This window comes from Hyperolius riggenbachi, chromosome 6 (genome assembly GCF_040937935.1).
Source record: "Hyperolius riggenbachi isolate aHypRig1 chromosome 6, aHypRig1.pri, whole genome shotgun sequence".
Classification (NCBI taxonomy): Eukaryota; Metazoa; Chordata; class Amphibia; order Anura; family Hyperoliidae; genus Hyperolius; species Hyperolius riggenbachi.
In genome coordinates, this window is record NC_090651.1 from 103,207,711 (window position 1) to 103,223,451 (window position 15,741).

Below are 15,741 nucleotides of genomic sequence, written 5' to 3' on the forward strand. Positions count from 1 at the left end.
GTTCCGGCTGCGCAGGGCTCAGGCGGCTAGGGGGGCCCTCTTTCGCCGCTGCTCGCGGCGAATCACCCGCAGAGCGGCGGCGATCAGGCAGCACACGCGGCTGGCAAAGTGCCGGCTGCGTGTGCTGCACTTTATTTGATAAAAATCGGCCCAGCAGGGCCTGAGCGGCAGCCTCCGGCGGTGATGGACGAGCTGAGCTCGTCCAGACCGCTCAGGAGGTTAACGAGAAGTCAAAGTCTAATTCATCCTCATCAGAGCTATCCGAACTTCCTCCGGAATCTTGAGAAGAAACATAGGAGGAACTCGGAACTTGAGCTTTTCTTTTCGTGGTCAGCTCTGAAACCGTATCCTTGACTACCTGCTTAATGAGGGAGGAGACTTCCCTGTCTTCCCTGGCTATGTCAAAATGGCATGCTTCACACACTTTTTTCCCAGGTAAGGATGATCTTCCACAAATCCAACACTGATTTGGCATAAGAACAGTCCCCACTGCTTTCTTACTAGCAGTATCTTGCTCCAACTTGTCTGAAGACTTCCTAGCTGCCTCTTGTATGTTAATTACGTGCCTTGCTTCAACATGAGACTCTCTAGGCTGGGAAGATGTGGAAGCTTGCAAAGATTTTGATGTTTCCCCTTGTCTATGAGAGGAAGGCCCTGACGATGAAGATGACTTCGTATGATGGTCGGATTTAGCATGTGATTTTTCTTCATCACTCCTCCGCCTAAGGAGATGATAAAGAAAAGGAAATACTATATTAGTATCTACTATAGTATTTGTGCTCTTTTAGCTCTCATGATGAATGATCTTACCTATTTGAATCTTTTGAAGATGACTCTCCTCTATGCTTCCCCATAATGCAGCTGAGAACAAGAACAGGAGAAAGGAGTCATAACTGATCCTTTTCCCTCATGTCCAGATAATAATAACATAACCCAAAAAACAACTATAATCTGAATCTACACACTAGCAAACATCTGAAGCAATTACATTATCACCTGCAATAAACTGGGCACAAAAAAAGCATATGCAGTACATCCTAAGATAATGCACAATATCAGGAAAAAAACTCTCAGAAATAGTGCTACACACAACCTGCAAGGAAACATCACAACAAGTGGGAGATTCATAATTACCGCTCTTGCTCCTTGCCGCTCCTCTGACACACTGCTCACAGGATGCTGTCCAAACACAGACTGGGCTTATCCTTCCGGACACGGCCTAAATAAGGCAAACTCCGCCTTACGCTCCGACGAGCAATGCGCCCACAACAAAGATGGCCGCCATCCACTTCCGCCCAGCCACCCATAAGCCCCACAGAGCGTCGCGCGCGCGCCTGACGTCACTTCCGGAAATGAACCCGGAACGCTGCAAAACCGCTGCTCAGAGCATAGCGCTGCTCCACAACGGACCAGAAACGCAGCTGCTGGGGAATTCGCCATACCTGTTGGTATGCAATGCGAACGCAGGAACATACCACAAGAGGCCCCGGAGAGACAACAAGAGGGGGCTCTGTGCCTTATTGGAGCCTTTAGCTACCAAAGACACAGACCTCGACAAGAGAGCACCAACTTGCCGGTCACCGCATCGCGAACAGCGGAGGTAAGATAAAAGTCCTAACATCCTGCAGGAGGCGAGGATTAAAAAAAAGAATGACGGTATGGGGCAGGGGGTAGCTCTCTTATTACTTTGGGATGTCCTGTCAGGGCAAAGGGGTGGGGTTTTGCCCAAGAGTGTACTGACAGGGGGAAACTCCAGGGAAAAGACTGTGTAGAGTATGGCTCTCATACTACATGAAGGGTGGTAAGATTGGTCTGTGATCTTTCATTTTCAAAAGACTATGGTCTGATGTGTGTATGTGGCCTAACATTATCAATATCCACCTCTGGTGGAGGGGTGTTGCCCCTTATTTCCTTATCTACAGAGAGCGACTTTTAATCCTGAGTGAGGACAGGTCTAATCTCCTCACCTGCCTATACAGTGGTTACCTAGGAGGTAACCCACGTTTGTGAGTATATACATTATATATTTTTCATTTCCAACCCTTTGTTTTGCATACTACACTATATTGGGCTCTCGGTATTTCTTTTGTCTTTGTCCTACCTTATAGTTCGCTTCAGTGCTTCCATTACAAGTAATCCGCCGTGTCCCCGACGCAAAACGAGGGCTGCAGAGCCCCCAAATCGCCCGGGGGCAATCCACCGGCATTTCCTGGAAGGGGCAGAGCTTTCAGCTTCAGCTCTGCCCCTCCTGACGTCAATCGCGGCGGATCGCCGCCTCTGCCCGCCCCTCTCACTCTTCCTTCACAGAGAGGAGCGGGGAGAGGCGGCGATCCATGCGGCGATTGACGTCAGGAGGGGCAGAGCTACAGCTGGAAGCTCTGCCCTTCAGCGCAGTCGTGGATGTTTGCCCGGGGGATTTGGGAGCTCTGCAGCCCTCGTTTAGCGGCGGGGATGCGGCGGATTACTTGGGACCACTGAAGCAAACTATACGGTAAAATAGCTTGCTTCCGTGTCTCTTTTGCTGGCGAGGGCCACAAAATATTGTACCGAGGGCCGCAAATGGCCCGCGGGCCGCGAGTTTGAGACCCCTGGTCTAGAGCCTTGAGTGTTGTGTTTGCTGAACGTATTTATTTACTTTTTGACAATTTTTTTATGCAACTTTTTACCGCATGTTTACTATCTGATTACGCATGTTTATGCAATTTTTTTACGCATTGTTCCTGCATGCGGAAAATTTATAGTGAATGTGGAAAAATGTGGACATTATCACTGCCGATAATATAGAGGTAAAAATTACCGCACGTGTGATTGTGAATAGAGTGTAGGTAAGCTTTCATACTACATGGAAGTGGAAGTTGAGGATTGAGGTTTCTAAAACTCATTTCCATAGAATTCCATTGTCTTAGGGCTGGAACCCACCAGAATGCTTTTTTGAGCGTTTAATTAGGGAGCGCTTTAACTTGCTTGCTATTTCCCTAAAATAAATGTAACAAAAACCACAGTAGCGAATGCGATTAGCAAATTCGCAATTGCAGGACATACAGCATTTTGGGGGTGTTTGCGCTTCACTGTAAAGTATTGAAGCGCTGGCAAATCACTCATGAATCGCTACACATAGCGATTTGTGTGTGATTTTAAATTACTGCAGACTGTAAACAAAAATTAAAATAAATTGAAAGGACCAATCAGAATTAAAATCGTTAATCGCTATCAATAGCTGGCAAAAAGCTTAGACTTTTTAAAATCGCTACCAAAATCGCCAGAAAACGCTCCTGAAATTGCTTACAAAACGCTAAGTAAAAACATGAGCGATTGCACTAGCGCTTTGCGATTTGTATTTGTAGTGGGTTCCAGGCCTTATGTAGGGTACAAATCTAGGTTTCTCATGTGCGGGGCTGTTCCCATACAGACAAATCTCTACCTACTGAACTTTGCATCTGTTCCCTGCATTCAGAAGTGTATTTCTCAGCCAGGGTTATATTTATAGCCCCCGCAGCATTCAGCATGTCTCTCAGAAAGGAACTGATTCCTACCACACTCAGCTCAACGATTTTAAATAGATTCAAGCAGGGAACCTATCAAGCTGCAGCATTGCATTGTGTGATTCGACGCTATGGCCTATTGATCATCTGCTGCTCTTGCCCTACCCCCAATCAACTGAGATTTTCTGTCCTGTCTGATCGATATTTGGTCAAAATTGATCGAACTGGATAGTGAAAAGAATCGATTCCCATCTGGATCTAAGGGAATCGAATGAGAAAATTGATGCGTGTATGGGCTCCTTACGATTGCTCAGTAGCGTACTTATTACTCAAAATGTTTTATTTATGGTTAAAACACGGCACAATACTGCAGCGATGTATTACAGGAAAGCAAATAAATGGTGTGTGGTCACAATGGCCTCCATTCACAAAGCAGCGGCTGGTAATCAAATTTCGGTCGGTACCGCATGCAGTATTTTAGATTTTTTTCCTGCATGCGGGAGAGTCTGTCAATAAATTACCAAAATATGGTATTTGTTCAGTAACAGTGGGTGGGCCCCAGAGTGCAAGATGCTGGTATCCTCCACCTCTCGCTGTCCACATGTGCCACCAGCTCCGTCCTCTGCAATCAGCAGAAGCGGCTGATGGAACACTGAGGCAGGGAACACACTAAGCAGAAACGCTAGTGTTGCGAAAAACGCAGCGAAAAACGCACATAATGCAAGTCAATGGACTACATGGAAAAACGCATATACTTGCGTTCTGCAATGTGCGTTTTTGAAACCGCTGGTTTTGTTGCATATTTTTCAGAAATGTATCAAAAACGCATATAATGAAAGTCATTGGTTGGTGATGCAGAGGTATTGCGTTTTAGTGCATTTTGTATGCATTTTGCATGCGTGTTTTACTTTTTAAATGCATTTTTCTTAAAAAAAAACAGTTTGATGATGTATTTCCACTTCCTGTTGACTTCCTAGTGATATGCATAAAATGCATTAAAAAAGCATACAAAACGCATATACATTTTTATATGGCAACCGCAAAAGCATTAAAGCATATGCAAAATGCAAGAAAAGAAACGCCAAACGCACATAAAACGCACTAAAAATGCACAAACGCATCAGCATCAAAATGCTACGTTTCCTGAACTGCCAAGTGTGCACCTAGCCTGAGGGCAGGAAATCACCAGGCCGAATCGCATATGCGTTTTTCATAGCACATAGTGAAAAATGCATATGCGATTCTGCCTAATGTATTCCTACCCACCACAATGGGCTCTATTCATAAAACCTTACCGCAAGTTTTCCGCTCAAAACAGCGGATTTTCCCGTCCATTTAGCAAAGTGGGCATTCATAAAAGCTGTTCCCGCATGAAAATCTACAATCCCCCAGCAGAGCGAGAAATTTCCGCCTTCTCCAGTGTTTTTCTAGATTTATCTAGAAAAAAGTAACAAAATGGCCATTCAATAAAGATTAGAGGAAGCGGTATGTGGACGGGAAATACCGCTTCCTCTGATTTTGCGGATTACATACAAGTGAATGGGACAGACCTCCCAGAGAGAGCAGCGCACGGAGGGACTCTGCCGGCTGAAGTGTTTCCGCACGCCTTCCGACAGCTTACCGCCAGCTTTCAGCGGGAGATCTCCGCTCTTGCATCGCAGCTTTCAAGATTTTTTTGAATGACCACCCAGAAGTGTAAAATACCGCTGCGGTATTTTACCTCTACGAGTATTTACGCCACAAGTTTTTTATGAATAGAGCCCAATCACTGGCTATAGTAGTAGGAGGGGTGGTCAGGACACGCCCACAAGAGAATAAGGAGCAGCTGATACATTGTGCCTTCAATCACTTACCTTGCTGTTGGTGGGTGATTGGACCGGTGCTGTTTGCCAGATTTGGAGCTGTGCCTTGCTGCTGCAGGCAATTGTGACCAGGACAGTAAGTTAGCTGCTGTCAGGGATGGGTGACATCTGTAGCCTGTATTCCCCCTGTGTATCGGAACTGGACACAGCGTTTAAAGCAATGCCTGCATGCAGTGACTTAGACTAACGGGTACTAATCCGTTAGCCGAGCGCATCCTCTAGGTGGTGACAAAACTCCACCAGAGTTACATCTTTTCCTACTATCCATGGCGGCCTGGAGGGGGAATAGTAATTAGCGCCACCTGCCGGATGCGCCCGGCTAACGGACAAGTACCAAATAATGTTGCACATTACAATGTAGAAATGTGAACAGGCTCACAGAACTGTGTGGGCTATGAGCTGACACAATTGTTCTGCAATGGAACTGATGCAGTGTGAATGCACCCTGGGTGTGGTCAGACTGTAATGTTTAGCAGTGCCAGTGCCTTTGTAGTGTGTGTGTAGGTGAATATTGTAGTGTGTGCGTAGGTGGAACTGGTGCCGTTCTTGTCATTTCCTTGTCTCTGTGTGTGATACTGATACATCTGGACTATAATCTGAACTACAGCATCCTATTTTGCAAGAACCAGAACTGGGGGAGGCTGAAATTGATGTGTGGAATAATAAAAAAAAAAATCTCTATCTCTTATCTATCCTCTCATCCTCTTATCTCTATAATCAGTGTTGTCAAAGTCTACCCTGTGCAAAGATCTGTTATTGCTTGCAATCAACATTGCACATTTGCTTAATTCACCTATGCGTGTCCTTAGTAGGGAAGCAACTACTTCAGAGTTTATGCATATTTATGTATGTTTATGCAACTATTCAGCAGCTTGAAAATGGACCAATCAAGTCCTACCTAGGTTTAAACTGAATGATTTCAAGCTGCATATATTTGCATAAAATGTAACATTTGTATACCACTGATCGTCCTTAGCTGGCATAACAAATCTGGCCTGCAGTATTGGATAAAGGTGCATACACAGGTGTGATTGATGTTGCCCATCAGGGATCAGGACTCTATTCCCTGGGTCACTGGGTGACATCGCTCTGTAGATGATGATTGATGGTGTTGCTATGCTGGGGGGCAACAGAGTGATGCCTGAACCATAGAATTGGCCGTCGCTGAGTGCATTTAGATCTGCTGGGCAAATAGTTTGCTGGTCAGGTGCTGCTGTACACATGCCTGATTATTGGCCAACTTGAGTCAGGCTTAAGTGAAGCTAGGCATACACTGCGCAAGGGTGTTTTGCCCCCCCAATAAAACACTGAGTAAAAACTATCTTCTAAACTAGAGCTCCTTTGAACATTAGATTTGATGCTTTGTATTGCTTCGATCATTGTAACGCTTGTGGTGGTGGGAGTTTCAGTTTTGTGCAAAACCATCCATTAGAAAGTCATCAGTTTGCTGGATCCAGTGAATGCTGCATATGGGAATTGCTGGTAGGGATAGTCAATGAGATGCACTTTGAGTTTATGCAGCATTATGCAAGTGAAAATGAACCAATCAAATTCTGCTGAGGTAACATTTGGGCCATTTTCAAGCTGCATAGAATTAGCATAATCCTGCATCAACTCAAAATGTGCATCTCATTGACCATCCCTGAGGGCCCGTTTCCACTATAGCGAATCTGCATATGTTTTCTGCATGCAGAGTCGCATAGCAGGGGGCGTAACAATAGACCCTGCAAGGAATGCAGCAGCAGGGGGGCCCAGAAGCTGCAGGGGCCACCTGGGGAGAGAAGTTTATTTTCCCTGTCCTGAGAGGGAAAACTATAGGAATGGAGAGAAAAAAAAATTATACTCTGTACAATTGTTCTAATGACAGCATCAGTCACTGATAAGGAATCCTACAAAGTTTTGCGGACACAGATTTGTCGATGGTCCCTATTCAGTGTGAAGCAGGTTCTTGTGTACAGCCCCCAACATCCCTACCCCTCCCCAATTGCTTTGTAGTGATGCTGGAGGAGTCTGCAGAGGCAGTTCTGCTCCATCAGAGGTGGACATAGTGAGTGCAATAAGAAGCTGTGGCTGGAAGCATGCTTGTCTGTTGGTTTTCTGTACGCCATGTGTGTCTGTATGTGTGAAAACATACATGCTTTATTACAGAAGCTAATGTAATTGATAGAGAAAATGCTCCCAGTGCTTCACTGTCGTTTTTTTTTTTTTTTTTTTTTAATCTGCATGGGGAAAACGCATTCAGGCTACATGTAGAGTTGGGCCGAACCTCCGATTTTCGGTTCGCGAACCGGGTTCGTGAACTTTTGCGAAAGGTTCGGTTCGCGTTAAAGTTCGCGAACCGCAATAGACTTCAATGGGGATGCGAACTTTGAAAAAAAAAATTAATTATGCTGGCCACAAAAGTGATGGAAAAGATGTTTCAAGGGGTCTAACACCTGGAGGGGGGGATGGCGGAGTGGGATACATGCCAAAAGTCCCCGGGAAAAATCTGGATTTGACGCAAAGCAGCGTTTTAAGGGCAGAAATCACATTGAATGTTAAATGACAGGCCTAAAGTGCTTTCAAACATCTTGCATGTGTATACATCAATCAGGTAGTGTAATTAAGGTACTGCTTCACACTGACGCACCAAACTCATCGTGTAACGCACCGCAAACAGCTGTTTGTGTAGTGACGGCCGTGCTGGACTGGTGCGCACCATGGCGAGAGTGCAGGTTTTGGTGGCTTTACAGCCCATATGGTCAGTCACCTGGCTGATGTAGCTGAATGACAGAACAGTGACTGTCCAGCTGATCAAATTTGGTCTGACCACAATGAGGCAACGACCTTATTATCGTGGGTGTGCCCCCCGAGACACTCATCTAGGCGCCGGTCATTGCTCCATTGTGATACGCAAGCCCCTTCACCACGGCAAGGTAATGATCACGAAGGGGAATGGGCGCATGTTCATGCCTTTTCTTTTGTTGTTGCAGCTGCCCGCAGTGCAGCCAGAAAAATTAGGCAGTCATGTACACGCACCCGAAAAATTATTACAGCGGCCGCTGCTAGCAGCGGCCTAAAAAATTCAGCAATCCGCCTGGAGTCCCGGACCCTGTTGGTGGTGGCGGAGAAGGTAGTGAAGCGGCCTGCAGGCAGACATGCTGTGTGGAGGGACTGGGAGCGACTTAGTCTTCTTGGGGCAGGCCAGGCAGCCAGTCACACGGCGTGCAGGCAGAGATGCTGTATGTGCGGGGACTGACTTAGTCTTGGGGCGGGCAGCAGCCCTCCGGGATCCATGCCTCATTCATTTTTATAAAGGTGAGGTACTTAACACTTTTGTGACTTAGGCGACTTCTCTTCTCTGTGACAATGCCTCCAGCTGCGCTGAAGGTCCTTTCTGAGAGGACGCTTGCGGCAGGGCAGGAGAGAAGTTGGATGGCAAATTGGGACAGCTCTGGCCACAGGTCAAGCCTGCGCACCCAGTAGTTCAAGGGTTCCTCATCGCTGTTCACAGCAGTGTCTACATCCACACTTAAGGCCAGGTAGTCGGCTACCTGCCGTTCCAGGCGTTGGTGGAGGGTGGATCCGGAAGGGCTATGGCGAGGCGTTGGACTAAAGAACGTCCGCATGTCCGACATCACCATGAGATCGCTGGAGCGTCCTGTCTTTGACTGCGTGGACACGGGAGGAGGATTAGTGGCAGTGGTACCTTGCTGGCGTTGTGCCGTCACATCACCCTTAAAGGCATTGTAAAGCATAGTTGACAGCTGGTTCTGCATGTGCTGCATCCTTTCCACCTTCCGGTGAGTTGGTAACAGGTCCGCCACTTTGTGCCTGTACCGAGGGTCTAGTAGTGTGGCCACCCAGTACAGCTCATTCCCCTTGAGGTTTTTTATACGGGGGTCCCTCAACAGGCAGGACAGCATAAAAGACGACATCTGCACAAAGTCGGATCCAGTACCCTCCATCTCCTCTTGCTCTTCCTCAGTGACGTCAGGTAAGTCAACCTCCTCCCCCCAGCCGCGAACAATACCACGGGAAGGTTGCGCAGCACAAGCCCCCTGCGACGCCTGCTGCGGTTGTTCTCCTGCCGCTGTCCCCTCCTCCTCCTCCTCCTCCCCCAAAGAAACACCTTGCTCATCATCCTCTGAGTCTGACTCATCTTCTGCACATGACCTCTCTTCTTCCTCCTCCTCCCCCCTCTGTGCTGCCGCAGGTGTTGAGGAAACAGCTGGGTCTGATGAAAATTGGTCCCATGCCTGTTCCTGCCGTAACGGTTCCTGGTCACGCTCATTCGCAGCTTCATCCGCCACTCTACGCACAGCACGCTCCAAGAAGTACGCGTAGGGAATTAAGTCGCTGATGGTGCCCTCACTGCGGCTCACCAGGTTGGTCACCTCCTCAAACGGCCGCATGAGCCTGCATGCATTTTTCATCATTGTCCAGTTGTCGGGCCAGAACATCCCCATCTTCCCAGACTGTTTCGTTCTACTCCAGTTGTAGAGGTACTGGGTGACGGCTTTCTTCTGTTCTAGCAGGCGGGAGAACATGAGGAGGGTCGAGTTCCAGCGAGTGGGGCTATCGCAAATGAGGCGTCTCACCGGCATGTTGTTTTTACGCTGAATTTCTGCAAATCGTGCCATGGCTGTGTAAGAGCGCCTCAAATGCCCACAGAACTTCCTGGCCTGCTTCAGGACATCCGCTAAGCCAGGGTACTTTGCCACAAATCTTTGAACCACCAGATTCATGACATGTGCCATGCAGGGTATGTGTGTCAGCTTCCCCATATGCAAAGCGGCAAGCAGATTGCTGCCGTTGTCGCACACCACGTTGCCTATCTCCAGGTGGTGCGGGGTCAGCCACTCATCCACCTGTTTCTTAAGAGCAGCCAGGAGAGCTGCTCCAGTGTGACTCTCCGCTTTGAGACAAGCCATGTCTAAGATGGCGTGACACCGTCGTACCTGGCATGCAGCATAGGCCCTGCGGAGCTGGGGCTGTGTAGCTGGAGAGGAGAACTGCCACTCAGCCAAGGAGGAGGAGGAGGACAGCGAAGAGCATGTAGCAGGAGGAGAGGAGGTGGCAGGAGGCCTGCCTGCAAGCCGTGGAGGTGTCACAATTTGGTCCGCCGCTTTCTGCTTGCCATCGTTCACCACCAGGTTCACCCAATGGGCTGTGTAGGTAATGTAGCGGCCCTGCCCGTGCTTGGCAGACCAGGCATCCGTGGTCAGGTGTACCCTTGACCCAACGCTCTTCGCAAGAGATGACACCACTTGCCTCTCAACTTCACGGTGCAGTTGGGGTATGGCCTTTCTGGAAAAATAAGTGCGGCCTGGCATCTTCCACTGCGGTGTTCCGATGGCCACAAATTTACGGAAGGCCTCAGAGTCCACCAGCCGGTATGGTAACAGCTGGCGAGCTAACAGTTCCGCCACGCCAGCTGTCAGACGCCGGGCAAGGGGGTGACTGGCCAAAAGTGGCTTCTTCCGCTCAAACATTTCCTTCACGGACACCTGACTGCTGCTGTGGGCAGAGGAGCAGGAACCGCTCAAGGGCAGAGGCGGAGTGGAGGAGGGTGCCTGTGAAGGTGCAAGGGAGAGAGCGGCATAAGCAGATGATGCACCTGAAGGAGGAAGAGGAGAAGGAGGGTGACTTTGCTTTTGTGTGCTGCTGCTGCTTTTGCTCAGGTGGCCATCCCATTGCTGTTTGTGCCTTTTCTGCAGGTGCCTTCGTAAGGCACTTGTCCCTACGTGAGTGTTGGCCTTTCCACGGCTCAATTTTTGTTGGCAGAGCGAACAGATGGCTTTGGTCCGATCTGAGGCACACACATTAAAAAATTTCCACACCGCTGAGCCACCCTGGGATGTGGGCACCTCAGCAGCTGATGCTGAAGGGCAAGTTGGCTGGCTGTACATAGGTGGCGAATCTGGCGATACATGGTGCCGGACTCTGCCACCAGCTGTTTCTGACGAAGAGCTGCCCCAGCTTCTTTCAGCAACTTCTATCCTCCTACTACTCTCTGACTCCCCCTCTGAACTGTCCCCCTCTTCATCTCCTCTATTGGGAACATACAGAGGATCCCTATCATCGTCATCATCGTAATCATCCTGCCCAGCTTCGCTTGCCTCAGAAAAATCCAAATGTGTAGGTCCTTCATCCTCCTTACACGTTACATCCATAGTGTTGTCGCGTAACGCAGACATATGAGCTGGTGAAAATTCATCTGGCTGTAACAATGGCTGTGCATCAGTGATTTCACCACCACTAAATAATTCTTGCGAAGTGTCAAATGCAGCGGAAGTGGTGCTAGTAGTAGCGCTGGTGGCTGAGCAAGATGAGGTGTTCTGTGTCGCTAAATACTCAACCACGTCCTGACAATCTTGGGAGGTGATGGGACGTGCCTTCTTCCGAGCACTGTACTGTGGGCCAGGTCCACACGAAATTACATTTACACGACCTCGCGCAGACCTGCCGGGTGGCCTTCCTCTGCCTCTGCCACTACCTCTTCCTCTTCCTCTACCTGTTTTGTCCATATCGGGTATGCACGGAGTGGTATATCACACTGCGTGCACTCACGTAGGTAGGTGGGTTCACTTAACTGCACAGGTATGCGCACTGATGCGGTGGGTTCACTGAACAGTACAGGTATACAGTGGCGGGTTCACTGAACACAACAGGTATGCAGTGGCGTGTTCACTAAACAGGTATACAGTGGCAGGTCCACTGAACAGAACAGGTATACAGTGGCAGGTCCACTGAACAGAACAGGTATACAGTGGCAGGTCCACTGAACAGAACAGGTATACAGTGGCGGGTCCACTGAACAGAACAGGTATACAGTGGCGGGTTCACAGAACAGGTATGCAGTGGCAGGTTCACTGAACACAACAGGTATGCAGTGGCGTGTTCACTAAACAGGTATACAGTGGCAGGTCCACTGAACAGAACAGGTATACAGTGGCGGGTTCACAGAACAGGTATACAGTGGCGGGTCCACTGAACAGAACAGGTATACAGTGGCGGGTTCACAGAACAGGTATGCAGTGGCAGGTTCACTGAACACAACAGGTATGCAGTGGCGTGTTCACTAAACAGGTATACAGTGGCAGGTCCACTGAACAGAACAGGTATACAGTGGCGGGTTCACAGAACAGGTATACAGTGGCGGGTCCACTGAACAGAACAGGTATACAGTGGCGGGTTCACAGAACAGGTATACAGTGGCGGGTCCACTGAACAGAACAGGTATACAGTGGCGGGTTCACAGAACAGGTATACAGTGGCGGGTCCACTGAACAGAACAGGTATACAGTGGCGGGTTCACAGAACAGGTATACAGTGGCAGGATCACTGAACAGGTATGCAGTGGCAGGATCACAGTACAGGTATGCAGTGGGCTGAGGGCTCACTGAACAGAACAGGTATGCTGTGGCAGGATCACTGAACAGGTATGCAGTGGCATGATCACAGTACAGGTATGCAGTGGGCTGGGGGCTCACTGAACAGAACAGGTATGCTGTGGCAGGATCACTGAACAGGTATGCAGTGGCAGGATCACAGTACAGGTATGCAGTGGGCTGAGGGCTCACTGAACAGAACAGGTATGCTGTGGCAGGATCACTGAACAGGTATGCAGTGGCAGGATCACAGTACAGGTATGCAGTGGGCTGAGGGCTCACTGAACAGAACAGGTATGCTGTGGCAGGATCACTGAACAGGTATGCAGTGGCAGGATCACAGTACAGGTATGCAGTGGGCTGAGGGCTCACTGAACAGAACAGGTATGCTGTGGCAGGATCACTGAACAGGTATGCAGTGGCAGGATCACAGTACAGGTATGCAGTGGGCTGAGGGCTCACTGAACAGAACAGGTATGCTGTGGCAGGATCACTGAACAGCTATGCAGTGGCAGGATCACAGTACAGGTATGCAGTGGGCTGAGGGCTCACTGAACAGAACAGGTATGCAGCCAGGAAGAAGTTAAGCCTAACTAATCTTTCCCTGAGAGACAGTCTGCAGCAGCTCGCCCTACTCTGACTAATGCAGGCACACGAGTGGCCGTAATGGCCGCCGCTGCCTGCCTTATATAAGGGGGGGGTGGGGCTCCAGGGGCTAGTGTAGCCTAATTGGCTACACTGGGCCTGCTGACTGTGATGTAGAGGGTCAAAGTTGACCCTCAGGTGCATTATGGGGCGAACCGAACTTCTTCCGCAAAAGGTTCGCGTGCGGTACCCGCACGCGAACCACCTAAGTTCGCGCGAACCCCGTTCGCCGGCGAACCGTTCAGCCCAACTCTAGCTACATGCACAATGCAGCCTGAAGTTGCACTAGCCAGTTGAATAACGTTGGTTCTCAGTTTACCTGTGCAGTAAGGGCCCATTTCCACTATCGCGAATTCGCATGCAAATTCCCATAGCAATACAAGTGAATGGGACTGTTTCCACTTGTCAGGATTCCTTTGCGTTTTTTCTGTGCAGAAAAAATTTGCATGGCAGAGCCATCAGAATTCGCATATCGCATACCGCTATGTGAATCGCATACAATGGGCTCTATTCTCAAAGAGCCAAATTTTCCGCAAAATTTTACCGCTATATTCCCGGCAGCGGTAAACTCCGCATTTTCCACATTCACTAATGTTTTCCGCATGCGGGAAAAAAGATGCGGAAACAGCCATTATTCATGCGGGAATGTTGCGGTAAAAAGGTCACATGAAAAAGTGTTTAACAAAAAAAAGTTATAAAGTCCAGCAAGCACAGCCCTTAAGCCTCCACACGTCATTAAAGTCAATGGGATGCGGAATATATCACCTACTACTTGTAGGTGGTAAAAAATCGGTAATTAACGACGAAATGATGCGCCTGACCATTTTTGAGAATTGATCTTTTATTGCGGAAAATACCGACTTTTGCGTAAAGTTTTCCGCATGAATCCAGCACTTTTGCCGCACTTTTTCCGCATGCGGAACATTTTGAGAATGTCAACTTGACGGTATTTTGGTCGCAAATTTCCCGCATGTACTTTACCGCATGCGGGAAATCTTTGAGAATAGAGCCCATCATATTTAATAGGAAATTCACATGAGGTTTGGGTATGCGAATTTTCATACAAATTCGCATGAAAATTTGCATAGAAACATTGGAAAAGCACACCAGCACTGCCATGGTTAAATTCACGTACATCGTCATCCATGCGAATTCGCATGAAAATTCGCATCGACCCGCATGCAAAATTTGCATCCGCATGTGAACTTTTACCGCAGCGATTCACACCGCACAAGTGGAAATGCAGCCGGGGGGGGGGGGGGGCATCCAAAGTTTTTTGCAGGGGGGGCCCAGTGACTTCTAGTTACGCCCCTGTTGCATAGCCAATGATATTAAATGGGCCGGTTTCCATTCGTCAGGAAGTCTGTGCGGTTTGCAGTGCAGGAAAAATCTGCATAGCAGAGCCATCAGAATTCGCACCCCGCATGCAATGTAATTCACAGGAAATAATTTGCGTACGTTTTCACCTAAAATCAATGTAAAAGCACACAGGCACTGACATGGTTAAATTTGCATACTTACAAAAATATGCAAAAACATACACTAATTCGCATAGAAATGTGTACGATTAGGCTACTTGCACAGTGGGATGTTGCGTTTTGATGCAATGTTAAAGTCGCAACAAAAATTAACAACGCAACGTCCCAAAAATGTCACAACGCAACTCTATGCCCTGTTATCGTCGCATAGAGTAGGCAAACGGGCAATGAAAAGTATGCTTCCAGGTCATTGTGCAAACAGTCTACCGCAGTTAAAGCGGACCCAAACCAAACATTTTTTTTTTTTTTTTTTATTAAAAATATTTAGTTGCACCACTCTGACACATACTAAGATAAATAAACATTCCTTCAAGCCTATGAGCATTTCAGTGCATGCTTTTCACCCCTCTCTTTCCATAACTAGGATTATATTGGGGGCAGCCATTAGCAATTCCTCCATTGCCAGACACCATCTACTGCACCAGTTTGCCGGATTCTGTCCCGGCAATTTGAAAGGAAGGGAGGGGTTCCTCCAATAAATGTAAAATATTTAATATTTGTCATCATGCAGCTGAAAAAAAGGCTGCTATTTATTATTATAATTTAGAAAATGCATTTTATTTCTGAAATCTTGTATTTTTAATTTGGGTCCACTTTTAATAACGTGTAACACACAGCATGCAGCACTTTCTAATAATGCTACATGTTACACACAAACACGTGCACTGTGAATGTTGCACAGACGTAGTATTGCTGTTCGTTAGTCCACATTAAAACTTTTTCTAACGTCCGACTTTAACGTCGCACTGTGAAAGAGGCCTTATGCACGCAAATTCGTTTTCGCATTTTCCTCAATGAATTCGCACCGCACAAGTTGAAACGGGCCCTGATTGTTGGTTCA

The 15,741-nt window shown here is 48.0% G+C and overlaps 1 protein-coding gene across 1 annotated transcript in view; it reads left to right on the forward strand.

The window, feature by feature from the left end:
* The first annotated feature begins 1,450 nt into the window (after nt 1–1,450).
* Nucleotides 1,451–15,741, forward strand: part of LOC137522064 (putative ferric-chelate reductase 1) — a 160,121-nt gene continuing 145,830 nt past the window's right edge. The window contains exon 1 of the mRNA XM_068242088.1: nt 1,451–1,600. Within this exon, the coding sequence (XP_068098189.1) occupies nt 1,451–1,600 (150 nt within the window). The remainder of the gene's footprint in view (nt 1,601–15,741) is intronic.